Below are 25,931 nucleotides of genomic sequence, written 5' to 3'. Positions count from 1 at the left end.
CAGCTAATTAAAAGGAAGAGCCCTAGAAAACTGAAGAACACGCTAGAACTGTTGTGAACGCTGTTGTCTAAATCACGCGGCACAAACTGTGTGCCTCCCCTCTTAATACTGAACCCGTCATCCATCCACTGAGGATTCCGTCAGGGATCTTTGTAACTCTGTCCTAACAATGAATCTCAGCCTATTATTCATTTTGCCATTCTATTCTTCTGAATGTGACAGTGCCTGCAGATCCAGACAATTACCACAATTTTTTTAGAAATCCAAGCAGCTGCGTCACATGATTCTATGGCAGCTCAAATTTAAGTGAGCTCAATCTCTTACAGTAGCTCGTCCTGTTCTCGAGGTCCAATTAAGGGCCAACATGCTAATCCCTCTCCTAACTTGAGGGAACGAGATGGGGGTGACCAATTTCACTCCGAAGAAGCCATTTGGACGCAGGACCTCATTAGGCTCTTAGCTTCCGCAGACCTTCACAGGCCATGAGTTCATTAAGTGCCCAACTCTTAGAGGCTAACTGATTAAATCTGTGCCAAAGTGCTTTAAGACAAAAGGGAAGATTCAGCTGCAAACAAATTGGAACCCGGATGGTAATTGGCGAAGAAACGTCTTAACCTCAGCCAAGAGTTGTTTACAATGGTGAGCCTTAGTTATTGGGCCCCCGAGTGGGGACGACAGTGCACATTACAGTGAAAGCTGCTGATTCTGTCATTTTTGGACGAGTTAATCAATCCCCCTTTCCCTTAACTGATCACTGGACTTGTGTGGTTTTGGTTTCATGCATGATCACAAAACTGACAGCACATTGTATTTTCAGGTTGAGAAAAATATCTGAAATTTAGATTATTTATATTTTACAATAATCCGATTAGATATATATTTTTTTTTTTCATCCAAATTATGCTTTAATAACAAATGCAGCACTAATGGAGGATACAAAGTATAAGTTCTATGTATATGAAATAAACCCACCGATGGAATAGGATGTTGGATTCAAGCATTACGGAGCACTGGTGATCAGAGACAGGTTAGGAGTGTGTGGAACCGAACCAAAGAGATCACACACACACACACACACACACACACACACACGCACACGCACACGCACACGCACACGCACACACGCACACACACACGCACACACGCACACACGCACACACGCACACACACGCACACACGTAATGATGCAATCTTTTTGATAGGTTTAGTTTGACAGTAGAAATTATCTGAACTAGGACCTTTATAAATGCTGTATCTGGTAAATATGATCAACATAGATGATAGAGTGGTTTGCATGTAAATACATTATGCAGAGAGGCAGTTCATAGAGTTCCTCAAGTTCGGAGAAACAAATCTGAGAAGACACAGTGAGTTAAAGGCAGAGATAAAACAAAAAGCTACAGTGAAAAGATATAAACAAGAGCAGGAGAGTGAAGAAATGCAACTAAAGGAGAGCACGACATTGTCGAGTAAGGACGAAAGACTGAAAGGCATTTTTTCTTGATGGAACTAAGAGAGTCCCTTTTACTCCAAAGCACACTAAAAACACTTAAATATGCTGAGACAAGCAGTTACACACAAAAGCCCCAATGACAGCGAATACAAAAGAACAAAAAGAAAACTACTTCAAAGGAATCTCGATACTCAAATAGAATACATTGAGAACAACGTTTCTTGCAGAAGTAAACATAATTATGTTCTTAACTAGTTTATAGGACCAAAACTTAAAAACTTCAAGCTTTTTATATTGTTTGTTGACTTGAATTGAATCTACCAGTAAACGGACAAAAGCCTATTAGTTCTTTGACAGCAATAAGATCCACTAATCTAAACAGATTTAAGGAGAAAAATAATCACCTCTAAAGAGGGTTTAAATCATAGATAAACCTGCCACATAAACTGGCTCACATTCTCAGCTCATTAGCATTTCACCTAAGTTTTAAACTTTATACTGCGCTTTGAAAAGGCGCAAGAAATCATCCTGGTATTTATTGATTGTCATTTGGGCTCACATTTAGAGAGAGCTGGGAAACGCTCCCCCTCAGAGGCAGAGCTGCGTCTTTCCTTTGAACTCCAAAGACTACACCTCCACTCAGAATACCAAACACTTCTTGTCACTTGACCTTTAGCTTGCAGGGACCTCCTGGCTCCTGGCTCTATCCTTCCATTCGCTTCAAGTGACAGACTGCAGCACATGCTGAGGCTTTATGAATCAAGCGGTGGTGCCTTTTGTGTTCCCACCCGCCCTTTGAGGCCCGAGCTACAGTTGACACATTCTAAAAAAGGGGCCAGCGTGGCATAACTGCTGTGTCGGTCTCTGCTGGCTCGCCGGACGAGACAGTTCCACAATGACCCGTCCAATCCATAGATGCACGCGAGTGAGCTGTCTGCACTGGTCGATGCACCGGGACGCTAGAACGCGGGGTCCAGAGTTCGGGGCTGTAAATGGCTGACAAAGGCCCTGAGAAGTGGTTGGCCATAAATTTGTCTGGTTCCTGGGTTGCATCGAGGTGCTGACACACACCCTCACATGGATTGCATGCCCACACATACACACTCACACCTCGTGATGAATGGCTGCCATGTTATTCAGCCCGTCTATGCCCTGGTTATTAAAGCCTCGCTTAATTGGACTATCAATCACAGAATTCCATAGGCCACTGTGATCTGGACGTGACTGGAATAGCACCACAATACAGCTGTAAACCCAAGAGCGAGCAGGAACCACGAAATCAGACCAAGAAAGAATCCACTTTTCAAAGTATTCAAGGGAGATTAATAGGAAAGTCCAGATGCTGATGTTCTCATCTGGACATCATGACTCAGTCCCCTCACTGTGTCAGTACAGGCATCCATTTTGGTATCCAGAAGGACTTGTGTACCCACAAGGACTAGTAGCAACACAAAGGCTTTCTAATTCCATCAAACATTTATTTTCACTAGACTTAATACTGCTCATGTTGACAAATAAGATAGTTAATGCATATTTAAGATTCTGTCGCTTACTGATGCACTTAATGGAATACCGTTACGATCACTCCTAAGAGATGGAGAATGGACATTTTGCTCTCGTATATCTAACTGCCTAATTAGGAGATGATGATGTAAGATCAAAGTAAAGAGACAGTTTGTCTCTACCCTGGGATCCTCCAGGTTTACAATCAGTCCAAGGTGTTTTCTACCGATAACTCACACGGTGCTTGTGGAGAACGCTACGACCCCTGGCTTAGAGGAATTAAACAGCCTTTTGCTAATAATACATTGTGTTGTACATGATGACTACATTAGTTATATAGAGGGAGAGGGATGGTTGAGGATCATCACAATATCACACAGGATATGGACCCTGTTGTAATCCAGTGAGTGGAGAGCGGGGTACCATTACCACCAATACTTCTTCAGCACGTCTTCCCCAAGGCAACAACAAAATGGACAAGCACCGGCCTCTGTTTCAATTTGATGCAAGTGCTCTACGCTCATGTCCCAAAACCCCTTCAGTGAGCGCACTTGAAGGCTTATTCCGTAACTTCATTAACTAACAGTCAATAATATGAAGCCATTGATCAGACTAATATCGTTTCTCTGAAATGTTTGTGTTTCTATGAGGTTGTTTGAGTTTTTATATGATATGTGGTTTCTAATAATGTCTCTACTGGTCTCCTCCAGGGGACTGTACATGAGATTACCTGTGATGTGAGGAAACAGTTTTCACCTGTGTTCACAAAAGGTTCACACATTTCTTCGCCCTTGGGGCCCTACAGGCTATCCAGTTTCACAGCCTTTGTGGTTTGTGATATGACTTGATAATTTGTGCCAGAACTCCGCGGGCAAACTCATTCCTCCGATTCACTCTGCCTCACGCTGACGCACATGGAGCAGCACTGGAGCATCCCTAGCTCGCTCAGCTAACAACCAAACTCGTCGAAGGCAGATTTTGAATAGGCAGCAATGTCGGCAAGAACTATGAGCCGTTTGCAACTGGTTCTTTACCTGTGTTTATCTTGGAGGTGATGCGGGACACGTCAACGCGACGAGGGGGGCGTACGGGTGTCGACGCCTTTCTGCTGCTGGCTTTAAGTCTTTCCAAAGGTTTGCTTATCTTCGAGAGGGGAGCAAAGATTCCTGAGACACAAAGGAAAAGTTTTTACAATACAAGAAGAAGATTATTGGTGATTGAAGAGATACAGATAAGTCAAATAAATAAAACAGCAAAAAACACACTGCAAATGCTAACTTGAACACCATTAACAAAAAGGACAAATCCAATTTCCTGGGGTTAGATGAGATGCCACTAAAAACCCAATTGCACCAATTAAGCCCTATGAAGTCAGGAATGATAGAAGTCATTAACAGAGCGAGGGGTGAGTCAGAGGCCTGACCTACCATGTTTGATTCGACAGGTGAAATACTGGACCCCGGCTACCGAGCCATCGTTCTTCCCCTCTGGTTTGTCCAGCTCCACTCCGGCCCAGAGGCCTCCAGAGAACTCGGTGCTACCACAGAAACGCAGGCTTCCAACCTGCGCAAAAACACAATTATACACCACGGAAAGTCAAAACAAAAACACAATTTGCAAAAGCAAGACATGCTGCAACAGAACTGGCCAGTGCACCGAGCAGAATGTGAAAATACAAGGGCAGAACCCCCATCTGAAGCCACGACTACATATTTTGATGTGTCTGTCAACTAAAGCAGCGGTAGAGACAAACAATATAAAAAGGGGAAAACGGAGATCAAAGCATTAGACTGTGCCAGAGTGAGCAGGGACGATAATAAGAAATTTGATTAGCCAATCTCTGCAACTTGACACTGTGATTCTGTTGTCATTGTGGCACAATAATCAATCAATGGCTCTTTCTTTCACAGCAAATGTCCGTCTGGGGTGGAATTAGTATTTTCTTATCTTCATGTCTGTTTGCATCTATGCGTGTGCAGTTTGTGCGAGGGCACACCGCTAAAGCCACAAAAAAAAAAAAAATCAATTACTGAAATTGCATAGGGATTTTCAGGGACCTGATTAGATAGCAGGAACTGGGACTGGTAATGGTGGCCAGTGGTTTTCTTTCAGTCGCCATTACTCTGATCAATGAAAGATGCTAATGCTAGTTAGAGCGTACAATATGAAAGGCAGATGTGTGTCTTGTTGCTTTAATGCTTGATGCTCTCAATGTATTCTCAACTATTTCCATTATGAAACATTTCCCTTCAAAATGTGTGCAGTTATTTACTGTGCGAGTCTAAGCAGTTGGGCTGATGCTAAACTAATGGTGGGTAAAAGGTACCCTTACCACTGCGCCCTACACACCAGCAACATCATTTGTGGGGAACGAGTCATCTCTACCAAACCGACTGCCGTTGATCGGCCTGCAGACTACACGTACAGCACGTGTTTTTATTGTGCTTTTAAGTTTAAATGAAGAGATCACTTCTTTTACTTCCACGCGGTGCTACATTCCTGCTGGAGAACAAATCTTTGCACCGAAATAAGACTTAAAATAAGGTTCTTCTTCACCTAAATTCAGTGAATTTGTGGAAAGCCCAAATCTTGATGGCAATGAATATTGGATTAGTTTTGCAGCCCTACCTGAGAGTACAAAAAGGCACTCCCTGATAGAATCAGCACGGGAGTCAAGAAAATCAAAACGCTGTTCTACAGAAAGGCTGAACTGTACCTGCTGGAATGTATTTTTCAGTGAGCTTTCAGGGAATAAGAGCAAGCTGATGAAATGGCACTGAAATATTAGAGATGTCACACTGCAAAATGAATGTTTGACTTTCAGAGGCTTACCACGTTGACTTTTCCAGAGCGGCAGCACTGGGCTGATATTCTAGGTGCACTCAGTAGCAGTCGTGCTGAAGGACTGACAACTAAACATTTGAACTCAAGACACAGAAATCATGTGACATAATGTCAACTACAAGCTCATGTTTACCTACATGGATGGTTTGAGGTTACTGTATAATAGGAGTCTCCGGTCCAGAGAGACGACATGAAGAGTAAGGAAGCTCAACTGCATTTGGTTTTATCACGAATATTATTTAAGTGTGTCCATGTTTGAAGAGGGGAAGTGGAAAGAGCAGTTTGTTGGTACATAAGTGACAAAAAAATAATACAGTTGTGTTTAGTAAGAGTGATGCAACTCCAAAGACTGGCACTACAATTAGTCACACTGTGCATTGGAGTCAACTTTGCCGAGTGCCCATAAAAGTTACAGGCTTTTAGTCACATGAATCTCGTGTATTTGTGGTTATTGGCAAAGTCAACTACACGTGATGCGATAGGTCTTTCACCTGCTTTGTTGGATCACAAGGCAGATTCCGGGTGGACTGGGACTGTCAGCATGATGACAAAAGGCACACATCGGTCATTGGAAAAAGGTCGGTTTTGCTAAATTTAGCGCCGATTTCTGGGGTTTTCATTGCATTTTTGGAGCAGGAGCACCGTGAAGCCAATTGTCAAGGTTGAATTGTGCCATGAATGTGGTGAGAAAACTGCATATTATTTGACCTGTGGGTCTAAACCTCCACCGCTTTCAAAGCGCGCTTCTTGTCGAAAGGATTACACATGGCTTACAGCACCACACTGGAGTTGCACGGTTAGGTTGAGCAGCCACACTAAAGGACTTCTCTGCATTACATGAAGGAACTGGGCAAAAAACAAGTTGGTTGTTGGATGAACTTCTTGGCTAAACTCATAGGAACGGATCGCTTTAATTAACTAAAAAGAAAGGTCGCTACAATAAAAAAAATAGCAAAACCTGAAAAAACACCCGTGTAATCAGACGTGCAGATCGTATGAGATGCAGACGAAGAGTACACTGCCTGCTTTAAAACAAATACTGTACACTGTTAAATACTGTGCTGGTATTTGACTGCTTCAGCGTATCCATTTGGTTACACTTTATTAGCAATCTTTTAAAACTTACACTTGTTAAACTACCAGACATTTAACAGAATCACAACTGGAGTGGAATAAACTTAAACATGTTCAGATAAAAGTTGATGATTTGCCAGAGTGAACTGTCCAACATAACCCTGGAAGAATGGCAAAAGGATGTTGCTTAGCAACTGGAAAGTATTTTTCACTTGGTTAGGGGCTGAAATAATTGTAGAGAAATTAACCAAAGCTTCCATGTTTGTTTAGCATAAAGCACAGCACAGCTGCATGGCACCGATGTGATGTGGCTGCAGGTTAGAGGCCGATTGTTTATCAATCACATTTATGTTATTGCTCTACTGGGCATTTGTGCTGTGCATTTTCTTTTTATGTGGCATCTGTTAGTACAGTAGGTGTTTGTAAGACACATGAATTATATCAATACACCCATGGAAAAAGATCGCTGCACTCTCTTAAAAAACATGTGCCAGGAAGTCAACTCCAACCATTTTATGCACATAAGCAAATACAAATCTGCTCAGTGCCAAAGTAACAACATCTGTGCTGTGTGTGCATTCGTGAGTCGGCTCCCTCTCCTGTAACTCCTCTGTAGTCATACACGTAGAAAAACATTGTTATTGTGAACATTTGATAACTGCAGAGACTTGAGTTCCATCCATATGCAGGATGGGAAGCTGGTGAGGGATCATGTCCCTGAACTACAGACCCATGCTGGTCTGGCTTCTGTACAAAGGAGGGGGTGGACTAGAACAGTATGAGCCTCTCCACACTTTAGGCCCTCCTGATGAAAAATGCATGTACAATGCTACAAATGTGTACGGTTAGTGTGGAGCTCTGTTAAGATGAGCTATACACTTTCACTGTTGGCAGAATGGAATAGATGCAGCACTCGCTCACTGCTGCTAGGAGGGACTGGAGAAGAGTACGCTCATTTCAATTCAGCTAATCATCCGGCTGGGGAAGCTTCCCTCTATTGTACCACTTTGAGATATGACGAATGCAAAAGGCGGACATTACGATTGTTCTCGCCTTTTGATAGTGACCTACCACACACCTTCTGTCCGGCTATCACCACGCGGTCCCCCAGTCGGATTCCCATGGTGGCGAGCTGTATCCTGGCCTTATCGGAGAGAACAGGAAGGGCCTGGGCTTGCAGCGTGAGGGGCAGAGGGGAGCTGGGTCTGGGCAAAGCCTGCCTCAGCAAAGTCCGGAGCTCTTTGGCCACGGCGGCTGCATCCGCCATTTCCAACGGCATGTCGAGGGGGTCAGGCACCACGTCTGCTGGGCACTGCCCTTTCACATTCTGGAGGACGAGACGAGGGGAAAAAAGCACAGAAGATCCAATGATAAAATGGTGAGTCGCTTTTTTTGTATTTGCCAGCATGCCAAGTAAATATTACAGAAATGATTACTACTGATAAATATCAAGTGCAGAATCAACCTCACGTATGCTACAAGGACATCAAAAAGTGTTAGCGTTGCTCTCATTACACATAAAGTTCAGTGATCATTTCTGTAACGAGGATGCTGGGCTTGACAGAATCTTTAATCTTATCTCTGTTCCCAGAACAACCCCCACCGCCCACCCCCTCGAGTTTCAATGCAGCTGATCAGCAGGCACACAACATGGAAGTTCAGTGAAGCGGCTCAAAGAGACTGGAGGCAGTGAGAGTTGAGATGGAGTCAGCAAGCCCAAAGTGGAAGTGAAGGTGGAAGGCTGTGTGGGCGTGACGGACGAGGGGACCTCTTCCTGCACCACTCTGCTGGAGAAACACGCGTGGTCTTCGATAACCTTCAAAAATAGGAGTTTGCCTTTTTGTGTATTGAAACTTTCTTAAAATCGATCTGAATAAAATACTCATTGGCCATTTGCCTGTTACTCTCTCATACATACGGCACGTGTGAATTGTAATAAGATACATTTGAAGATTATATTTTTTACAAAGTTGTGAGTTTATAGAACAGTTGGATGATTAACAGCAGTCCTGCAGTGAATCCTGCCTCTAAGGAAATTAAGGTGTCAATTAATTTCTGTGGATTATTTCGAGGACGTACTGAACTGCTGATGTTTTGTCCGATATCAGTTACGTACATGAAGAGGACAGAATATTTGAAAAATCTCAATATAGTGCAATCCAAAAAAAATAAAAAAAAAAAAATCCATAAACTGATTTAATGTGAAAACAATCAATCATGTAAATGATGTGGCTGTTTGGAAATTCCATAATTTCTTATTCATTCATTCAAATTGAAGACTGATACAAAATAACCCCTCAATCAACCTCTATAAAATGCAGCGTCCAGGAGTCAGAGCGTAAGCACGCATCAGAAAGAAAGCTATGAAAATAGAGGACAGAGCGCAGAGAAAATGCAAATATAGCGAGGTCAAATGGCAAGCGGTCAAAGCTTGTTCCAGAACGAGTGAATCTGGGGTTAGCTTTCACCGACCGGCGAGGGGCCAACTTTTAATGTTGCGTCTACAAACCGCTCCCTTCAAATCCTACTCATTGCTCCTTTAACCGACCTTAGTTCAATTCAAGAACAGCCATGGAGTCAAGATGCAGCTACTTGTAAAAGTTGATGTCTTCCACAGCATGGATGATAGAACTCTATAATTGTTCTATTGGTTTAACTTGTTAAAAGTCATGCATACATCACAATACATCAAGATAGAGCTCATGGGGGCTTTACCTGAAAGACTTCCCAGCACATACTAAACAGTGGCTCACTTTGAATCTGAAACTGGAACAACAGAGTATGCAATCCACTAAAACAACTTGCTACTTAATGAAAGTACAAAGAATTGCTATAGCCATTAAGCCCCATAAGATGTGTGGTAAGGTAAGCATGAAAAGGTCAGCAACATTTATTTCTCCACCCTTATGAAACCATCTACTGTTTAAAATCCAAGGTTCATTGTGATGAATGTCTGCCGAGTCAGAGAAGGGAAACATCAGATCAAAGCACTTCCCAGTCTGACCTTTACAAAAGGAACAGAGAATTTCTCAGCTCTGGTCTCATGCTTTATACTCTACTGCCAGCCACCACCGACATTTTTCAAATGCAAGTGATACAATTTGGTAGGTAGGGTTTTCAAGTACATCACCAACCAATGAGCATGCTACTGCTATATGGTGATAGTGACGTAATGCACATCTTTCTTTTACTCAAGAAAGACTGGCTTTACATGTTCCATGCAACACAAAGTGGCTTTTCTAAATACTCTTGGTAAAATAATCACTGTATAGTAATTTAGTATATTCAATATCATGACTTTGAAACGCCCACATGATGGGTCTGCACTTCAACTAAGATGGGTTGGGTCACAGTAAACACAGTGGTCCTTTCAAACTATGAAGAGGATGTCTAGGGTGAAACAAAGAATGGCAAAATCAGAACTTGTCAAAACGGATACAACATTTCTCTCGGGATAATTGGAAGCAAGGAGGTGATAACCCTTAATAATAAAGCAGACAGAAAATAATCTCCCCTCAGAGGAATCTAAACTTTTGCTTGGCAAGATAAGGAAAAAATATTATTTTCTGACACAGAAAATCTCTAAATAAAAGGGTTGAAAAGACAACAACAAGCAGGTTCAACCACTGTTGACAAGCTCTCCAAGCTTAGCAGTCACACACTAAAGAATATAGAGCCTCTGCACTCATCTCTGAGGATGGGAACTATTGGATTATGGTGCACAGTGCTTTGGTGACCTCCAGTGGGAAAATTAGTACACACAAAAGAAGAGGCACCATTTTGTTCAGAAATATGTTTAATTCATCTGGAAAAAAACCATTTAATATACCAATGACACATTGAGACATGGAAATTCTAGTATGTGTAGAAACTGTCAATAGGCTGTATAGCCTTGATGCCACATCACCATCTACAGGCAATCTGATGTACATCCTTCAATTCAAGGCAACAGGGCTGTTCAACAAACCCGTAACCAAGGATTTAAATAACTGCAACTGAGACGCAGAGACAGATGTATCAGAAATATGTCTGGCAAATTTGCATTGCAAACTATTGTTTTTTTGGGTGTTATCTGCCAGCTGTGTCAGAAAATGGCAAAAAGGAAATATGCACAAAAAAAGAAATGGAATAAATGTGAGACCTCAGAGAGAAACTCAAAGACTGCAATCTGCTGTATTTTTAACTGAGCATCAGCACTTCTTTTGCAAAGGTCTCCGTCAAATCGAATGTGTTCTGTCACGCAGCAAATAAAGGAGCCACGATTACATCACATAAAAAGGCTTTGTAGATTTGATGGTGGGAGAATTGTGGGAGTGAATTTTTTTCCAAGCGAGTCCTGGATGAGAAGCTCTGTGAGCAAATACAAGGGGCAGAAGCAGTATCATGAACACCCACAGCCGTGCAACTAAATGATGTTCAGTGACTCTGTCAGAAGGTTTCTATCTTTAGGACTGCACAGGGCTCGTCATTAACAAACGCCCGCTTGCCCAAGGCAAATAAACTCTGGGCTCGGGCAAGTGGAATACCTCACGCAGGTGTCCACTCATTCATAGTGTCCACTCATTTAATGTGAAGAAAATGTGATCGACATGAGTTGCTTTAAATTGTTGTCAAGGAAAACGGAGGACCTACTTCATTGACATTTGTGTATTTGGTTGTCAGACTGCACTCTTTGTGGGTTGATAGCCTATTTATCCAACATTTTGGTAATATGATGCCTCTTCTATTGTGTATGTAATGTTTTTTAGGGTTTGATTATTATTTGGACTGGTTAAGATGCGATTGGGCTGGAAACTGGCAATCTGATCTGACAACACTGGCTAACGTTAGCGGTTAGCTTTTAGCAGCCGGTTGGCAGCACAGTCCTGGTTGGCTAAATAGCGGCGCTAACAGCATAGCAACATTTGAAACAACTAACTTAATCAAACAAGTAGGCTTATTACATTGTAATTAATTGTCATGCATGCTGCTCAGAGATGGCACAGATTCTCTCTCCAACACAGACCTGCTTATAACGGAGCTAACAGCTAACATCAATGAGGTTGCATTGAGCTACGGTGGTTCGTTCAAGCTCTGAACAGTAAAAACGAGGATTGGGCGATGGTAAATGACAACATTATCATGTTACATGTGTTCAAATGTAATCTTGTAAATCTCGTGAAACTTGAATAAATACAGTTCTTTGAAGGAGATGTTTTCACAGCAATATGAAATAGATATTAGAGAGTGAATTTGTTTTTATCATAGCAAACATGTATACAAATATACAACACAATATTTCCAAAAGATATGAATTGTGTGGTTTTTATGCCAATAACCACTATGACGACAAGAAAGCAAAAATGTTTGACAGGGTTTTTTTGTCCAATAGTCCAAATTCCTATTGATTTTATATATTTATTAATAGGCCTAGTTTAGTGTACAGTAAACTGTCACTGAACCATTAGTTCATTTAATAATAAAAAATACAAATACTCATCAGCAGTCCGATATATTAGCACTGTACTTTGTTACCCTTTATAGATAGGGCACAGACAAATATGAACAACTTCATAAATATTGGAGGACTGTGTCAAAGCAACCTGTATGTTCTTTACCAGCACTCTAAATGCAAACTATTTCCATATTTGAGAAAGATTACAAAAGAATATAGTCATTAAGAGTGACTGTGTGTCATATACTCTCTCTGAATTTGACTAACATTTTTTTACTATACTGTATCCATCAAAGCACACTCATCTGCAGTAAAGATAGCAAAACCTTTTACTGCAGCAGCACTGCAGGCTCACAATGTTCTCATCAAGGTTAAGAACAGAAATTAGGGTTGATTAGTATCTCATGGAACTTAGTAACTGTAGAAAAGTCTTCAAGTAAATAAGAGTAAAGGATTAAATGTAATTGTTCTGGTGAAAGAATTCAAAGCATATGTGAGAAAACAATGTGACTTACAATGCATCCATGCAGCAAATACAGAACTAGAATGTGACTTACTCTGAAAGCAGGGTTGGCTCCCAGCTGTAAGAGACATCTGACAGCTGATATGCACAGGTTGGACCCAGCGATGTGCAAGGCGGTGCCGAAGTCAAAGTCACTGCAGGTGGCATCTACCTCTACAAAAAAAAACAAAAAAAACCAGAAGGTAATCAGGAGATTAGACACAGACATGATCCATTTTCAACCATCATTTACACTCAATCGTCAGAAAGCTTTGGATCCTGCCTCACAACCTGCCCCTGTAGAGTCTGTAAGTATTGCTACATTAACATCAACCCCATCACACTTTGGACAGATTACTGAGAAGGGACTTACACAAGGATTTATCCAGATAACTCAAAAGGTACAGCTGCATCCTGCAGCCCCAGGTCCATTGGTGAGTCATTGCTACAGCATCTGGCAGCTGTTATCAGGCCAAAAGTGTTCCATTACTTTACATTTTATCCAAAGCAACTTACAATAAGTGTATTCAACAGGTATTCAAGAGAACTACTAGTCACCAGAAGTCAAAAGTGCATCTCCTTTTTTTAACAAGCATCTAAGAGCATAAACCAGAGCAACAGTACAGTGCAGAAACAAACTAGTACGAATACAATAAGTGCAACAAAATAATACGTTGCACTTATTGTATTCGTAATACAAAATAAAACTGTAGTGAACAGGGCCTTCCATCTCCTGGTCTCTTGGGGGATGCTGGGACCACTCCGGGTACAGGCTATAATACAGGACCAGGTCAGTAGGTTCAGTAGAGGCTGTTCTTTAGGCTTCGTCTCTCTACTCACTACAGAGAGCACACGAACCGGCCATCCAGTTACATACGCCATTTACGTTCAGTGGTAGCAGCTGATGTGACCTACTGCCGGCAACATTTGGCAAATAACCAGTGAAAGAAGCGACAGTCGTGGTATTTATTTATCATAACTATTAGTTGACTTCTTGAATAAAAAAATCGTCCTCTGGGGAAAAATCCTTTGCTTTTATCCCTGTTAGCTCTCTCTGCTGCCGGTGCACAAAGAAAGTGCTTTGGTTGCTGGGTCTCCCCTGGGTGCATTTATGGCCATTTAAAACAATAGGTGTACTTTGAAACACGCGTAAGGCACTTTAGTGCATTTGGGCCCTGAAGACTCACCAAGCCTGGACTTGAGATAGCATGTTTCCTTTTATGTAAACTGTGAAAATGATAAACACAATGGATTGAGCATCAATTTAGTGCATCACAGTATCCAAAATATAATAATCAGAAAACAAACTTTTAAACATTAGGCTTCAACAAACACACCTAAACACAGTTTGCTGTGCAGTAATTTGTCCATATTAATCTGTAATTACAGGAAAAGCATCCACACTCTCCTATCTGTGCAACATTTGTTTACTGAAGCAAGCTGTCGGTCAGGGACCTTCCTCCCCACGCCCACAGATTGTGGTGCACAATGCTTTTCCCATTATTCTTTGTTCCATCTTAACTACAGCAACATCAACACAGCTTTATCTGCTGAATGGTGATTTCTATAAATTGGACTCCATGTGAAATGAGTGATAATTAAAAGAAATGTGGTCAATCTGCTGTGAACGGCTGTCCAAGTCTATCCACACTGCATCATCAAATTTAGAAAAACCCCAGCACCAAAATACAACAGCACACAAACTACAGTACAGTACAGCCTCTTTGACTGACACCTACCACAAAAAATATATGCCAAAAGGTTCTTGAATTATATTATAAGGCTGCATTGCGGGGGTGTCGTATTGGATTAGATTGAGTGTAGCTGCAGTGGGTACGCCTACGAAGCTGGCAACTCAGTATGTTTACCGCAGGAAAAAGATAAATGGCCGAGGCCTTAATCGCCACTGCAGCTGGTTATGAAAGTAGAAATGTTTGCCTGTACTGACTGCAGGGAAAGTCTCACCTCCAGGCTGCGAGGCCTGCAACACGACCCGGATAAGCTGGGGCACGTCGAAGTACGCAGCGTAGTGCAGGGCCCTCATGTTGGTCCAGCGCGAGCGGAGGTTGGGATCTGCGCCCAGGGCGAGGAGCTGGCGGGCAAAGCCGGCAGACGTCTCTGCGTCACCTGAGGAACAAAGCAGGGATACATGTACGTGTGGGGTGAAGTAACAGACAGTGCGTCAGCTCTAGAGACTGTGTTTAAGGAGAAGCACCAATGGATAGCGGTGCTTATCGAGTCTTACAGGATCATGTTCAGTGGTCAGAGTAGAAAGTTAAAGTGACAAAAGACAGAGTAGATGTCTCAGCTGTGTTTATTCAACAGCCCTGTCGATATACTAACCAATGCCCGGGGCCCCGGCCTTGCAGCAGTAGTGCAGGAGGCTCATGTCTGTCAGACCGTCTCGGTCGTTCACACCGCAGCCTCTCTTCAGGATCTGTGCGAAGACGACATGTACAGTGTGTCACTAAGGACCGCTGGTGTCACTGTGCAGAATTATGACTTAATAGGCTACAAAGTGAAACTCTGGAGCACTGATCTGATGAATGACAAGTGAGCTGGGCCTCGTCTTTAAATTTGGATGAGAATTGTTGGGCAAACTGACATGGAAACGAGGCATTTTATTTCTCAAGGGTAGTCGTTATTAAGTGAGAGAGGGAGGGAAAATAATCTCCTGCTTTTACCCTTGAGACAAGTGCTTCCCTGCACAATTTACTGCATTGCAGCTATTTTGTGCAACTCTGCATGGTGGTGGTGGTTTGGGGGTGGGTTTGCAGAGGCTCATTTCATTCTGAAGTATTTTCAGTTATATTTTGTACTTAGCATAGTTTTGTATTGACTTGATAAAAATTGAATGAGTGGAGTTGTGAATTGCGACCTTTTACAGACAGAGAAGAGTTTGTATTGAAGCACACAGACGGTGGAAAAAGCCGGATGGCGTCACCTCATTGCCGATGAGGTCGATGTTCTTCTGAACCTGGGGCACCCACTGCCTGAGGACAGCAAACAGCTCTGGTATGGTGGTGCTGGGATCCAGAAGAACCTCCTTGCACTGAGGCTCGCTGGGGTCAAAGAAGGAGAACTCTGGAGGTAGCGAGATGACAGAAACGACAGATAGTTTTACTGTAATGTGAGTCACCATGGAACTGGAAACCCGAGCGCTTAATGTTCCTCTTTCACCTGTATATGCGTGTGAAAAGAGCATGTGTGAAACACTGCAGCGTGGACATACATTAACTTTCTGCAACACACTGTTCAATCGATTCAATTAAATGAGTAATCTTGGGAAATGCCCTTTGCTGTGCCTGCAGATGAAATCAGATGTGACGGCGGATGGCATGCTGGGAACCAAAAGAAGAATTAGAGAGCTCAGCCTCTGAGGATGAAAACAAATAGCCTTGGCCTTCCACAGTGAACACTGTTTATTATTTAACCAGCGTCACACCTTCTGCATTTGCTTTACTGACTGCATTACATAGAAGGGGGGTCAATTTAGAAGCCATTCATGTTGACGAAGGACGACATGACTTCACCTATGCTATATAAAAACTGATCATTTTGTCTGCACTCAACTCCATTATCAACTATTACCTGTTTAGGAATATATAAATATGTTTTAAGTTGTATAAACACACTGGACTGCATAAGATGAGAAAAAGTAAAACTGGAACCAACTAATTAATCTATATGAAAATATGTTTGTGTTTAATTATTATTAAAGAATGATGCAATGATATATTAGAGCAAGAAATAGATAAATGTCACCCTAAAACTAGAATCATCGTCCAGCATAGTTATTGAGGGCAGTTTCAGGACTTTGATATCTCATCCCGTCAGGATAATCATCATCATTGATTATTATTATTACGGCTTCAATCTTGATTAGTCTCACCTGGTGGTGCACTGATCAAATGACCAACAATGGTTTTAATGTCATCAGCTGATCATTATTTCAACTGCATGATCTGAAACAGATTCCAGTCATCGAGCTGTTTATGTCCCCCCTGTTCACAGTGTGTTCGGTACTGCAGTGAGGCCGTTAATCAACCTGAAATGTCACACGGCTCCTCTGTATGTATGCACTGAAAGTGCACATGTGTGTGTGTGGATCCTCACCACAGTCACTGGGCATCGGTGCAGAGGCCACCTGGTGGATGACGGACCGCTGAAGGGAAGAGGCCCAGCCCAGCACGGTGTCTCCCTCAACGGGCTCCGAAACATCCTCCTTTGTCATCTCCCCCTCAGGGCCTGTGGCAAGAGTGATATTAGACGACCTATTCTGAGACCACGTGTAGGTCTGATTCCACTGACTTTAGGAATCGTGACTTCATAGGAGGTTTCAGTAAATCTGACAGTATCCCACTAAAACAGTGAGCTTCTCAAGTCGACTAAAATATAAAGGCAGTAATATATCATAGTACTAATAGCTTTATTATTGTCCTCTTATCCTCCTCTGATATCTGATATCGGTGACAATGGGGCCGATCTATTCAAAACATTGCTCTGTTTACGTTTTAATCAATTTGCTGCTGCATTTAAAAAGGGTCTACATTTGAAATGTAATTCCTGTTCATTTTGTTTCTTTACCAAGTTGCTTGATTCATTATCTCAATAATAAATAACAATGAAATAAATGTATATCTATGCATTCATTTGTTACGTTTAGTTCTACAAAGCTAGGAAATCAATGATGCCTTACACATTAAAGAATGATCCCAGTCTCTTCGATAGAGTGAAGAATACAGCTTATTAATTAAACACAGGTATCTGATCCGTACTCGGTATATGCAGACACCCAAAGCCCAGGTATCAGTATCGGGACTAGAAAAGTCAGATCAGCACTTCCCTATTACGTATACTGCAGAATCCAAGTGCAACACTAAAAGGTGCAACTATTACACACAGCAGAAGACCATTATTACCAGAATATGATGTGTGCTCATTTTTATAGAAAAGGGTGAATGACATTGAGGTAAAATGTGAATTAATACATCTAAACTGTCAAACCGACAAGATCACCTGATATTTAGGCCTAAGGATTGGAAACAAAGAAAGTCTGCATTTGAGTCAAAGATAATTTCTACTGCCAAAAAGAAAAGTTTGAGTGTTGATTTTAGTTTTCCTAAAGACTTCAAAACAAATGTGTTTATGGGGACCATATGCTTAACTACTGGCCTAATCTTGACAATATAAAAGGAACACAGGACGCTGGGGAAAAGGATAGAAAACGTAAGAGGTTCAACGACAAGTGTACACACACACACACACACACACACACACACACGGCAACTGAGTCTAAAATCTACCAGACCAACCAACACTCACTGTCATCGTCTCCTTTATCCTCTTTCTCGTTGATCCTCATGAGAGCTTCACAGTCCAGCTAAGCTAAAATCAAGACACACAGACTGGGTCCAGCAGAACATCTAACCAAGCTGCTTCTCAAAATATCTCCAAAGCACAATCCCCCCCCCCTCATTATACCCTGTCGATCCCCTCACTCCCTGGTCTAGTGGTTATTTACAGCCAGCTGTCACTTCGGACTCTCCCCGGATGGAATGTCACTCTCACTTTCCAGTGGTGTGCACTGCCGACCTCTACTGACACCGCCTCCAGCTAGTCAACCATAAGACCCACAATTCAGAGAATGTGTCTGCAGGGCGAAAGTGCAGACAAACACAGAGTAAAAGGGCAGTGGTTGTGTCTTTCACCGTACAGGCCAGTGTCCCATTCCTCTTGACAGCAAACGTCCACCCTACTAAAGCACCCATTGGCAAAAGACTAGAAGCAGAGTTGGGGTTTCTGGTACTTTTTCACAGCACACATTTTGACTTATCCAAGTAAGAAGAGCAATGGTCTTACTGTTAACATTAAAGATGGCCCCGTTCCATTCAAGTAAGCCACAGAGCCACGGCAGTGTGACAGTGAGCCAACATGTACAGAAATAAAGGCTCTGAAACCGAAGCAGCTAAATGGAACTCAGCCGCTCATGACTTTTGTTGTATTACACCTATGCTGTTCCCACTGTGACGTGTCAAAATGTCCCCTGTGAAGACTTCATATCTGACTATTCCATGGACTCCCTCCTCGGGTAAAGGTCTTATTGCTGGAAGTTATTTTTTTGAGTCCGGTATGATGAGAGTTCATGTAAGATTTGTAAACTACCTAGTAAGTGGTCACTAATTGCATCTATTTAAAGAGGATATTCACTTGAAATGTCATAAATCCCACACCAATATCAGTCCAAAAAACAAACGTGACATAGATGTCATTACTTCTAATACCTGAGCTGATCCATGTGAAACACAGAAGATGAGTTGTCATTTTAGTCAGCGGTCCAGCACCAACTTTCAAGCTGCTGAAGAGTGAGGCGAGATATTCCTGATGCCTCTCTGAGGTCACTGACTGTCTGTCTGGAGATTAGGACTTTGCAGTGGGACTGTTGGGACAATGGCCTACTTCTTTATTAAGCCTCGCCTTGTTTGTCTGGCCCATGATGTCACCCCGCTCCCACCCTCACAGCTAACGAAGAGACAATACTGCGACATATTTCACACCAATAACTCAGTTCATGAGGGCACCCATTGCTTTGTACTTGTGACTACTTGTGCCGCACATGCAAACTACCCCATTTTCAGAGATGGGCAGTATTTCTATTACTTGTATTTGAAATACGTATTTCAATTACTTTTGAGTATTTTGTCATTTGTATTTGATAGGGCCGATAAAAATCGAACGTAATTTGTAACAAAATACTTTAGAGTGGAGTAATTTTGTATTTAAAATACTCAAAATACTTTCTCCACGAATCAAAAAACATTTCACGAGTTCAGTCTTCAGATCTTCAAGTTCAACGGATTGTCTGTCAAGTTAAGTGACAGATGTCAACTAGCTTGATGTATAATTTATGTCTGGGTCTGGCTACATAGCCTATTGTATATACATGGTGATGGTTATAATATCAAGCTCGATGCTAACATGCTAATGACGCTAGCATGCTGTCTAGGCTAGTGCATAGCCAGTGTTTAGCAAGTTAACTTATTAGTCGAGTAGCTAGCTACAGGAAGTGGGAGATTGGGAGCTTGTATGTTCATGATAACCTTATCAAGAGACGTCTGACCATCTAATCTTGCACTGTATTACAAGTTATGCCAGTGGCGGGCCATGCATTGTATGCCTGGGCCTTCACTGCTGTCCTGCAGCTGAAATACCACCTTATAACCGCATGATGGCGCCACCGCTATTCGTTTTTAAGAATGTAACTATATACACGTCTTCGTATTAACCCGTTCGGTACGAGGCTTACAATACGTTTGAATAATACTAGAGCACTTGGAAAATGCAGAAGTTTAAATTGAGGAAATTATGTTTTCTGCACTCATGTAGGACAGTGGTTCTCAGATGGTCTGGCTGTGGGACCCACCGTCATTCCTCAATGACAAGCCGCGACCCACCGAAATTGTTTTAGGATTTTACTTTCACAACTCGAACATAGAACCTACTGCTCTGCAGTGTCTTTCCTCGTCTCAGTCCCCTGTGTCATGTTGTGTGGTACATCTCACTCCGGTCAGGAAACTTGTCAGAATGCCTATATTTGATTGGCTGAGCTGAATCACGTGATGTGATTCACTACCCGACTAAGCCTCTGCTGTTAAGTTTGTTTCACGATAGTCACGTGCTCGCCCACTGACCAATCACAGCACACTCTGCACCTCGCGGCAGAGCTGTACATGGAAACTGAGCTGCAAGTAATGCTGACGTAGCTATAGGCCGGCTAGCAGGCGCTGACACGTCAAAGAATACGCCCAACATGTCAAACTAAAGATCTGATTGGTTGAAGACTATGACAATCAACAATATCGTCCCCATTCACTTAAAGTGCAAAGGGATGCACTTGTGAGTCTGCAGGCCTCGGGCCTCTGTTCTTACCTAGAGACACAGAGGTGAAATCTGATTGGATGAAAGCTCTACTTAAAACAAGCGGCACTGGAAGCAGAGCAACTGAGGAAGACAGTAGCTGTGCAATGAGAAAACAAGATAATGGGAAAAATATTTTTATAAATTTTACATGTAGTGTATTTATGAAACATTAAATTATAAAATAGACATAACTTTGTGATTCTGTTTAGGCCAGCAGAGACGGCCTTGCTGGCACTGACGACCCACCACTGAGTTATGCTGTATCTTCTCAATGTGAATGTCATAATGCCATATCAATTACTGGCAGATAATATAGTTCACAGTTAGCCAGGCTATGACAGTAGATGTCCATTTGTTAAAAAAAAACAAAAAAACATTAAATATCCAATTTATTTTATTTAAAAGGCATATTATGAAAGTATTCTTAGTTTTATTATTTCATACATTTTACAGTTGGCCAGGTGGACAACATGTCTCAGCAAGATGATGTTCAAGAAGGACCATCAACAAGCACAGATGTGCTTAGTTACACTGACATTCTGTGACTGTCCTTCCTTTTTGTGGGGTTCACCAGAGCTTTGTGTACATTATATATAATTATATTATATTATATAGCCCAAACCTGAATGCTCCGCTATACCAAATTGTGAGAAAACGGAAAATCCAGAAAAAAGTATTTCCTATATTTTAAATACAAAATACATGTATTGTATTTTGTTACATTTTCTGGCACCAGTATTTTGTATTTTATTTTGATACATTTATTTGAGGGGTATTTTGTATCAAAATACATTTTGATGCATTTATTTGAGGGGTATTTTGTATTTTGTATCAAAATACATTTTGATGCATCTTTGCCCATCTCTGCCCATTTTGTCTCAATGTGAATCATTTAAATGCCGCGTTCGCACAGCATTCATCACAACAAAGTTTGTTGTAGGATTGCAGCAGTACAAAACATTCCCTCAGAATCACTGCTTATTATCTGGACAGAACACCAAATTAAAAAGTAAAATCTATAGCTTCTTGATTAAAATGGAGGTAGTGCTGTGGAGTACGACCTATATTGCACAGGTGAAACAAATTGTGTCGAAGGTGACTCAGTTCCATTAAGTGTCCGCCTGAACCATCACATTGGGCCAGCATGCACAGTACCAGGAGCTGGCTCTACTAAATGCAATGCAGTCAGCGTTAGTGTCATCACTCACACCTGTGCTTTTACCTGTTATTACGAGCCAACGTCTGACTGAAAAGGGTCTAATAAATATCACAACCGCAGAGCCCCGACACACAAACGGTACACTACTAACACACGTGTTGTCACTCTCCCTAATTAGACACTATTATTTATATGCACTTGGTGACATCCGGCAATTGAAAACACCTGTGTGCACCCCACTAGTTTACTGCTACACAACTCTTACAAGTTATTTACAGATAGCTACGCAAACATTGTCCAGCAGTAGTTTGATAGGTTATTTATATTGCTTATTACAACCTTTAATATGACCATTTCCTGTATTAACCTAGATTTTAGCTAGCTAACGTTAATTGTTACAGCCGAAGAGGTCATAAATCGACCACTCCCTCGTCTTATGGGTTGTTGACGCTGACACTGTTGCAACTGAAGCTACATCAGCTTATTAAATGTCCTTATATAATTGATTTCCAGTCAACTTCGGCTCTTAACACGTTTGTTATTCATACTAGCATAAGATAGCTGACAGTGACGTTTAACTGGCTAGCCGGCTAGCATATGTTAAAAGCCGGCTTTTAACATAGACTATATCGTATTTTTTAGTGCATGCGTGGTACATTTAAGCAGTTAGCAACCACAACTATAACCACAAATCCCATGCATTGAGGAAAAAGTTGCCAAGTGCCTCTCTAATGTCCACTCACGTTAGCTCATCAGAGGTAACCTTAATGTTATCGAGCACAAACACTGGACCAAGCATTCTACCCGCTTGAAATGCACTTTACGACTGCACATAGAAATAAACGTCACGTAGAGCTAACAGTACACAAAAAATAACGTTTGCATTACCTTCACCTGGCCGCTGGTTTCAATTCGCTCATGGGGAAATTGACTGGTTAGTGAGTAGCGGTTCTCACTTCCGTCAATTAATGTGTTCTACGTAGCTAAAGAACACACATCCTGTTTCAGCATTTCGATTTCAGAATAAAGGCGTTTCACACTTTTCCGGTCTTCAAAATAAATGTGATAAAACTCCAAGACAGACCCATTATAAACTTCAGTAAATAAAAACAAGGGTGAGCGTTTGAACTGCATGGTAAACAGTTTCAGATTAAATGTATTTTTGTATTATTCCTTTCACACACATACACTGTTCCCCTGAATATGATCAAGCAAATGCAGTGCCATGTTTAAGTATATAGCAATGATTGTACATGGGGATACTTTTAGGTAAAAAAAAACATCACTTAACCTCTGCAGAAGTGCGCAAAAAAGCTGTTGAATTTTGTTGAGTGTTTCTGGTAAAAACAAAAACAGGATCTTAAATATTATGTAGGCCTAACCTCCTGGACATTTACAACAGAAATAATTGTCAGCAAGCATAATATGCTACCAACAACTAAATAAATAATACCATAATTCATAATCAATGCATGTGACATTAGCCTATACACCTCTGTTTAGATGTGTGGTGCAGCTACATAATCTGAAGTGTAAACATCTTAACATTGTCAAAATGCGTGGTGCTTGGTAAGAGCGACATCCTCACTTGCTGGTTGGTGATGTACACCTATATTAATTGTGGCCTATTTGCATTTTATTCTGAAAGTATTGTTATTGGCCCTCAGCTGTTTTTTCCCCGCCGGAACACCGTTTCCATGGAAACGTAAAGAAAACGGGCACAGTACTGTGCAGTGATTTCCTCAACACACTCTCAGCTAACTTGCGCATTAAACCAGGATTGTATACCACCGGAATGGACTTAAACAATGTCAGACGCGTGTCCTCCGCGGGCTACCGGCTACCGGAACGAGCCTACGGGACCAGGCCGATAACGACCCAGCAGCCGGCGGACAGGACGCGCCACGCCGGCGCGGCGTCCGCGGAGCCGAATCCAGACAGGCGCGATCCCGTTAAACAGGACCGAGTGTGGAGAGAGGCGGTGTGGGGCGAGAGGAGAGGAGTGCGGGAGTGGTGAGTGTGACGGCCAGATAATCACTGTCTTGGTAACTAATGATGATGGCGGATGACAAGACTTTATTACTATTATGTTGATTACAAACTAAAATGTTGGAGTCCATTGAAGTTGTGGCAGTATTGATCACTGAGGCTATACCGACCAATATATTGTGGCCCACAGGGAGAAGAAGTGGAACTTTCTCAGGAACTATGATCAGATGGTAAGGACCGAATGTGTGTGTTTGAATTTCACTAATATTGTTGAGATTCCTAAGAACTCATCTAAATCCTTTTTTTTCGCTCTAAACCTGTTCAATCAACATGCTCTAATATCTTTCTTATTTAACCAACAGCCTTATAGCTCTTAAATGTGCATGAAACATGGGAAATATCGACCACTTGTTATTACACTACACAGCACACAGCACTGCACTTCCCGTTAATTCTTTATAATGGTCCACCAAATCTGTGTGCGTGTGTGTGCGCGCGTGTGTATGTGCGTATGCGTGTGTGTGCGCGCGTGCGTGTTTGTGTGTGTGTATGCGTGTGTGGTGTCTGTATGCGTGCGTGTGCGTGTGCATGTGTGTGTGTGTGTGTGTGTGTGTGTGCGTGTGTGTGCGTGTGTGTGTGTGTGTGTGTGTGTGTGTGTGTGTGTGTGTGTGTGTAGGGCCAGCTGAAGACGGAGGAGCCTTTGCCCAGCTACGTGTCGCTCTTCTCCAACCGCGTCCCCAACACCAGCAACCAGCTGGTCGGCAGCAGACTGTCCTCTCCGCTGGGGAGCGAGCTGGTGAGGCTGGACAGGCTGTCGCTCTGGAGCCACCACAAGCGCTTGCAGGACCCAGAGATGCTGCCCGGCTAGACCTGTTCACCCGAAGAGCTGTCACTTGGAGCTTAGATGGGGTTGGCATGGGGGGGGACACTCGCCATAGTTCATGCTTGCTGATGCTGTTAGAATATATTCTATTTTTGGTGTTAAATTGGTTTTATGTTTTTTTATGTTTTTTATTCAATTTTTTAAAAGCTGTTACATGTTTACCAGGAGCTCTAAGCTACAGTTCCACAGAATTATATTCATAAATTGTGTGATTTTCACTATGATGTAGCTTACCTGCACGTTAACGTGAGTGGCAGCATATCTCAGGTTGTTGTAGGCTACATCTGCTTTAAAACAATGCCATTATTTATGATGCTATGTTCTAAACTGCCCCTTTTGTCTAAATTTGAAGAAAAAATGTTGGTCCCCAAACAAATTGGAAACGCGTATATGATCTGGATCGAAGTCAATGTCTCATTCAAATAAAGCTTTCGCATTTTATAGTCTGGGTGTACTTGACTGAGTTTAAATTCTAGATGACACCCTGTGTGCCCTGTGTGAGCACAGCAGGTTATACCAGAGCGTGCATGTAGCATTTGAGTAGTAATAGTACTTAGATGCTTTCCATCATGTGACCTCATAGTGTCGCCTAGTTTCCAACATGTCGAAAGGCAGACTCGTTTGAACGAGAAGACCGGAAGAGAGAGAAACATCTCATGTTCTGAAAAAGAGGACTTCAAATACCTTGGTCTAATGCAGAGGTAGCCAACACGGTGCCCGCGGGCACCTGGTCGCCCGCAGGGACCATGTGAGTCGCCCGCAAGGCATGTTCTAAAAATAGCACTAGGTCCCCATGGAGCTCCGTCTAAAAATTGTAGTTTCTGTTCTTTTTGAATCAAAAACGCTTGCATTCATGTAGATTTTAAAAGGAAGAGGCCGCCGCACCGCACTAGGTTTTCAGGTTCCGAATGGCGGGCGCTTCCAGTTGGCACCGGACGCGCCGCCCCCGCCGCGATCGCACACCGTCGTCAGGTCCGTCAGTCCTCGGAACAGGCCGCGGGGCAACAACTCGTAGGTGGCGGGGGTTGAGGCGAGGCAACGCAGTACGATCGAAAAGGCCCAGACTAGAGGTTTGAACGCAGGCGACCAAAGACGCTTGCGTGCCTCGGAGGGTTGGATCCCCCCCTCGGCTATAGACAAGACTTTTTACTAGTTTCTTCGTGGAGAAAA

The 25,931-nt window shown here is 42.3% G+C and overlaps 2 protein-coding genes across 5 annotated transcripts in view; one reads left to right on the top strand and one right to left on the bottom strand.

The window, feature by feature from the left end:
- The window catches only part of LOC142967988 (CAP-Gly domain-containing linker protein 4), a 39,001-nt gene extending 16,103 nt beyond the window's left edge, over positions 1 to 22,898 (bottom strand). For 2 of the 4 annotated variants that reach the window (XM_076107674.1, XM_076107676.1), the window contains exons 1-8: positions 16,927 to 17,058; positions 15,755 to 15,894; positions 15,154 to 15,247; positions 14,776 to 14,937; positions 12,866 to 12,984; positions 7,953 to 8,201; positions 4,384 to 4,519; positions 3,991 to 4,122 (exon numbers count right to left, since the gene is read on the bottom strand). In XM_076107674.1, coding sequence (XP_075963789.1) covers positions 3,991 to 4,122; positions 4,384 to 4,519; positions 7,953 to 8,201; positions 12,866 to 12,984; positions 14,776 to 14,937; positions 15,154 to 15,247; positions 15,755 to 15,894; positions 16,927 to 17,044 — 1,150 coding nt within the window. In that variant the 5' untranslated portion in view covers positions 17,045 to 17,058. Of the gene's footprint in view, positions 1 to 3,990; positions 4,123 to 4,383; positions 4,520 to 6,291; positions 6,334 to 7,952; positions 8,202 to 12,865; positions 12,985 to 14,775; positions 14,938 to 15,153; positions 15,248 to 15,754; positions 15,895 to 16,926; positions 17,059 to 22,777 lie in introns of those variants that run through there. The other 2 variants (XM_076107677.1, XM_076107673.1) reach the window with 2 other exon arrangements.
- A 786-nt stretch (positions 22,899 to 23,684) lies between these two features.
- On the top strand, positions 23,685 to 24,746 carry cimip5 (ciliary microtubule inner protein 5). The gene is made up of 3 exons (XM_076108148.1): positions 23,685 to 23,902; positions 24,069 to 24,108; positions 24,555 to 24,746. Exons 1-3 carry the CDS (start codon positions 23,685 to 23,687, stop codon positions 24,744 to 24,746), a joined length of 450 nt encoding a protein of 149 aa, XP_075964263.1.
- Positions 24,747 to 25,931: the final 1,185 nt, after the last annotated feature.

Source organism: Anarhichas minor, unplaced genomic scaffold, assembly GCF_050575085.1.
Source record: "Anarhichas minor isolate MPS153535 unplaced genomic scaffold, ASM5057508v1 ptg000040l, whole genome shotgun sequence".
In the NCBI taxonomy this organism is placed as follows: Eukaryota; Metazoa; Chordata; class Actinopteri; order Perciformes; family Anarhichadidae; genus Anarhichas; species Anarhichas minor.
The sequence above is the reverse complement of the archived record's forward strand: the minus strand, read 5'-3'. Positions and strand labels throughout refer to the sequence as shown.

Coding starts and splice junctions, on each gene's coding strand:
- cimip5 (XM_076108148.1), top strand. CDS start 23,685: ATGGACTTAAACAATGTCAGACGCGTGTCCTCCGCGGGCTACCGGCTA. Junction 23,903..24,068: donor AGGAGAGGAGTGCGGGAGTG/GTGAGTGTGACG, acceptor TGTGGCCCACAG/GGAGAAGAAGTGGAACTTTC. Junction 24,109..24,554: donor TCAGGAACTATGATCAGATG/GTAAGGACCGAA, acceptor GTGTGTGTGTAG/GGCCAGCTGAAGACGGAGGA.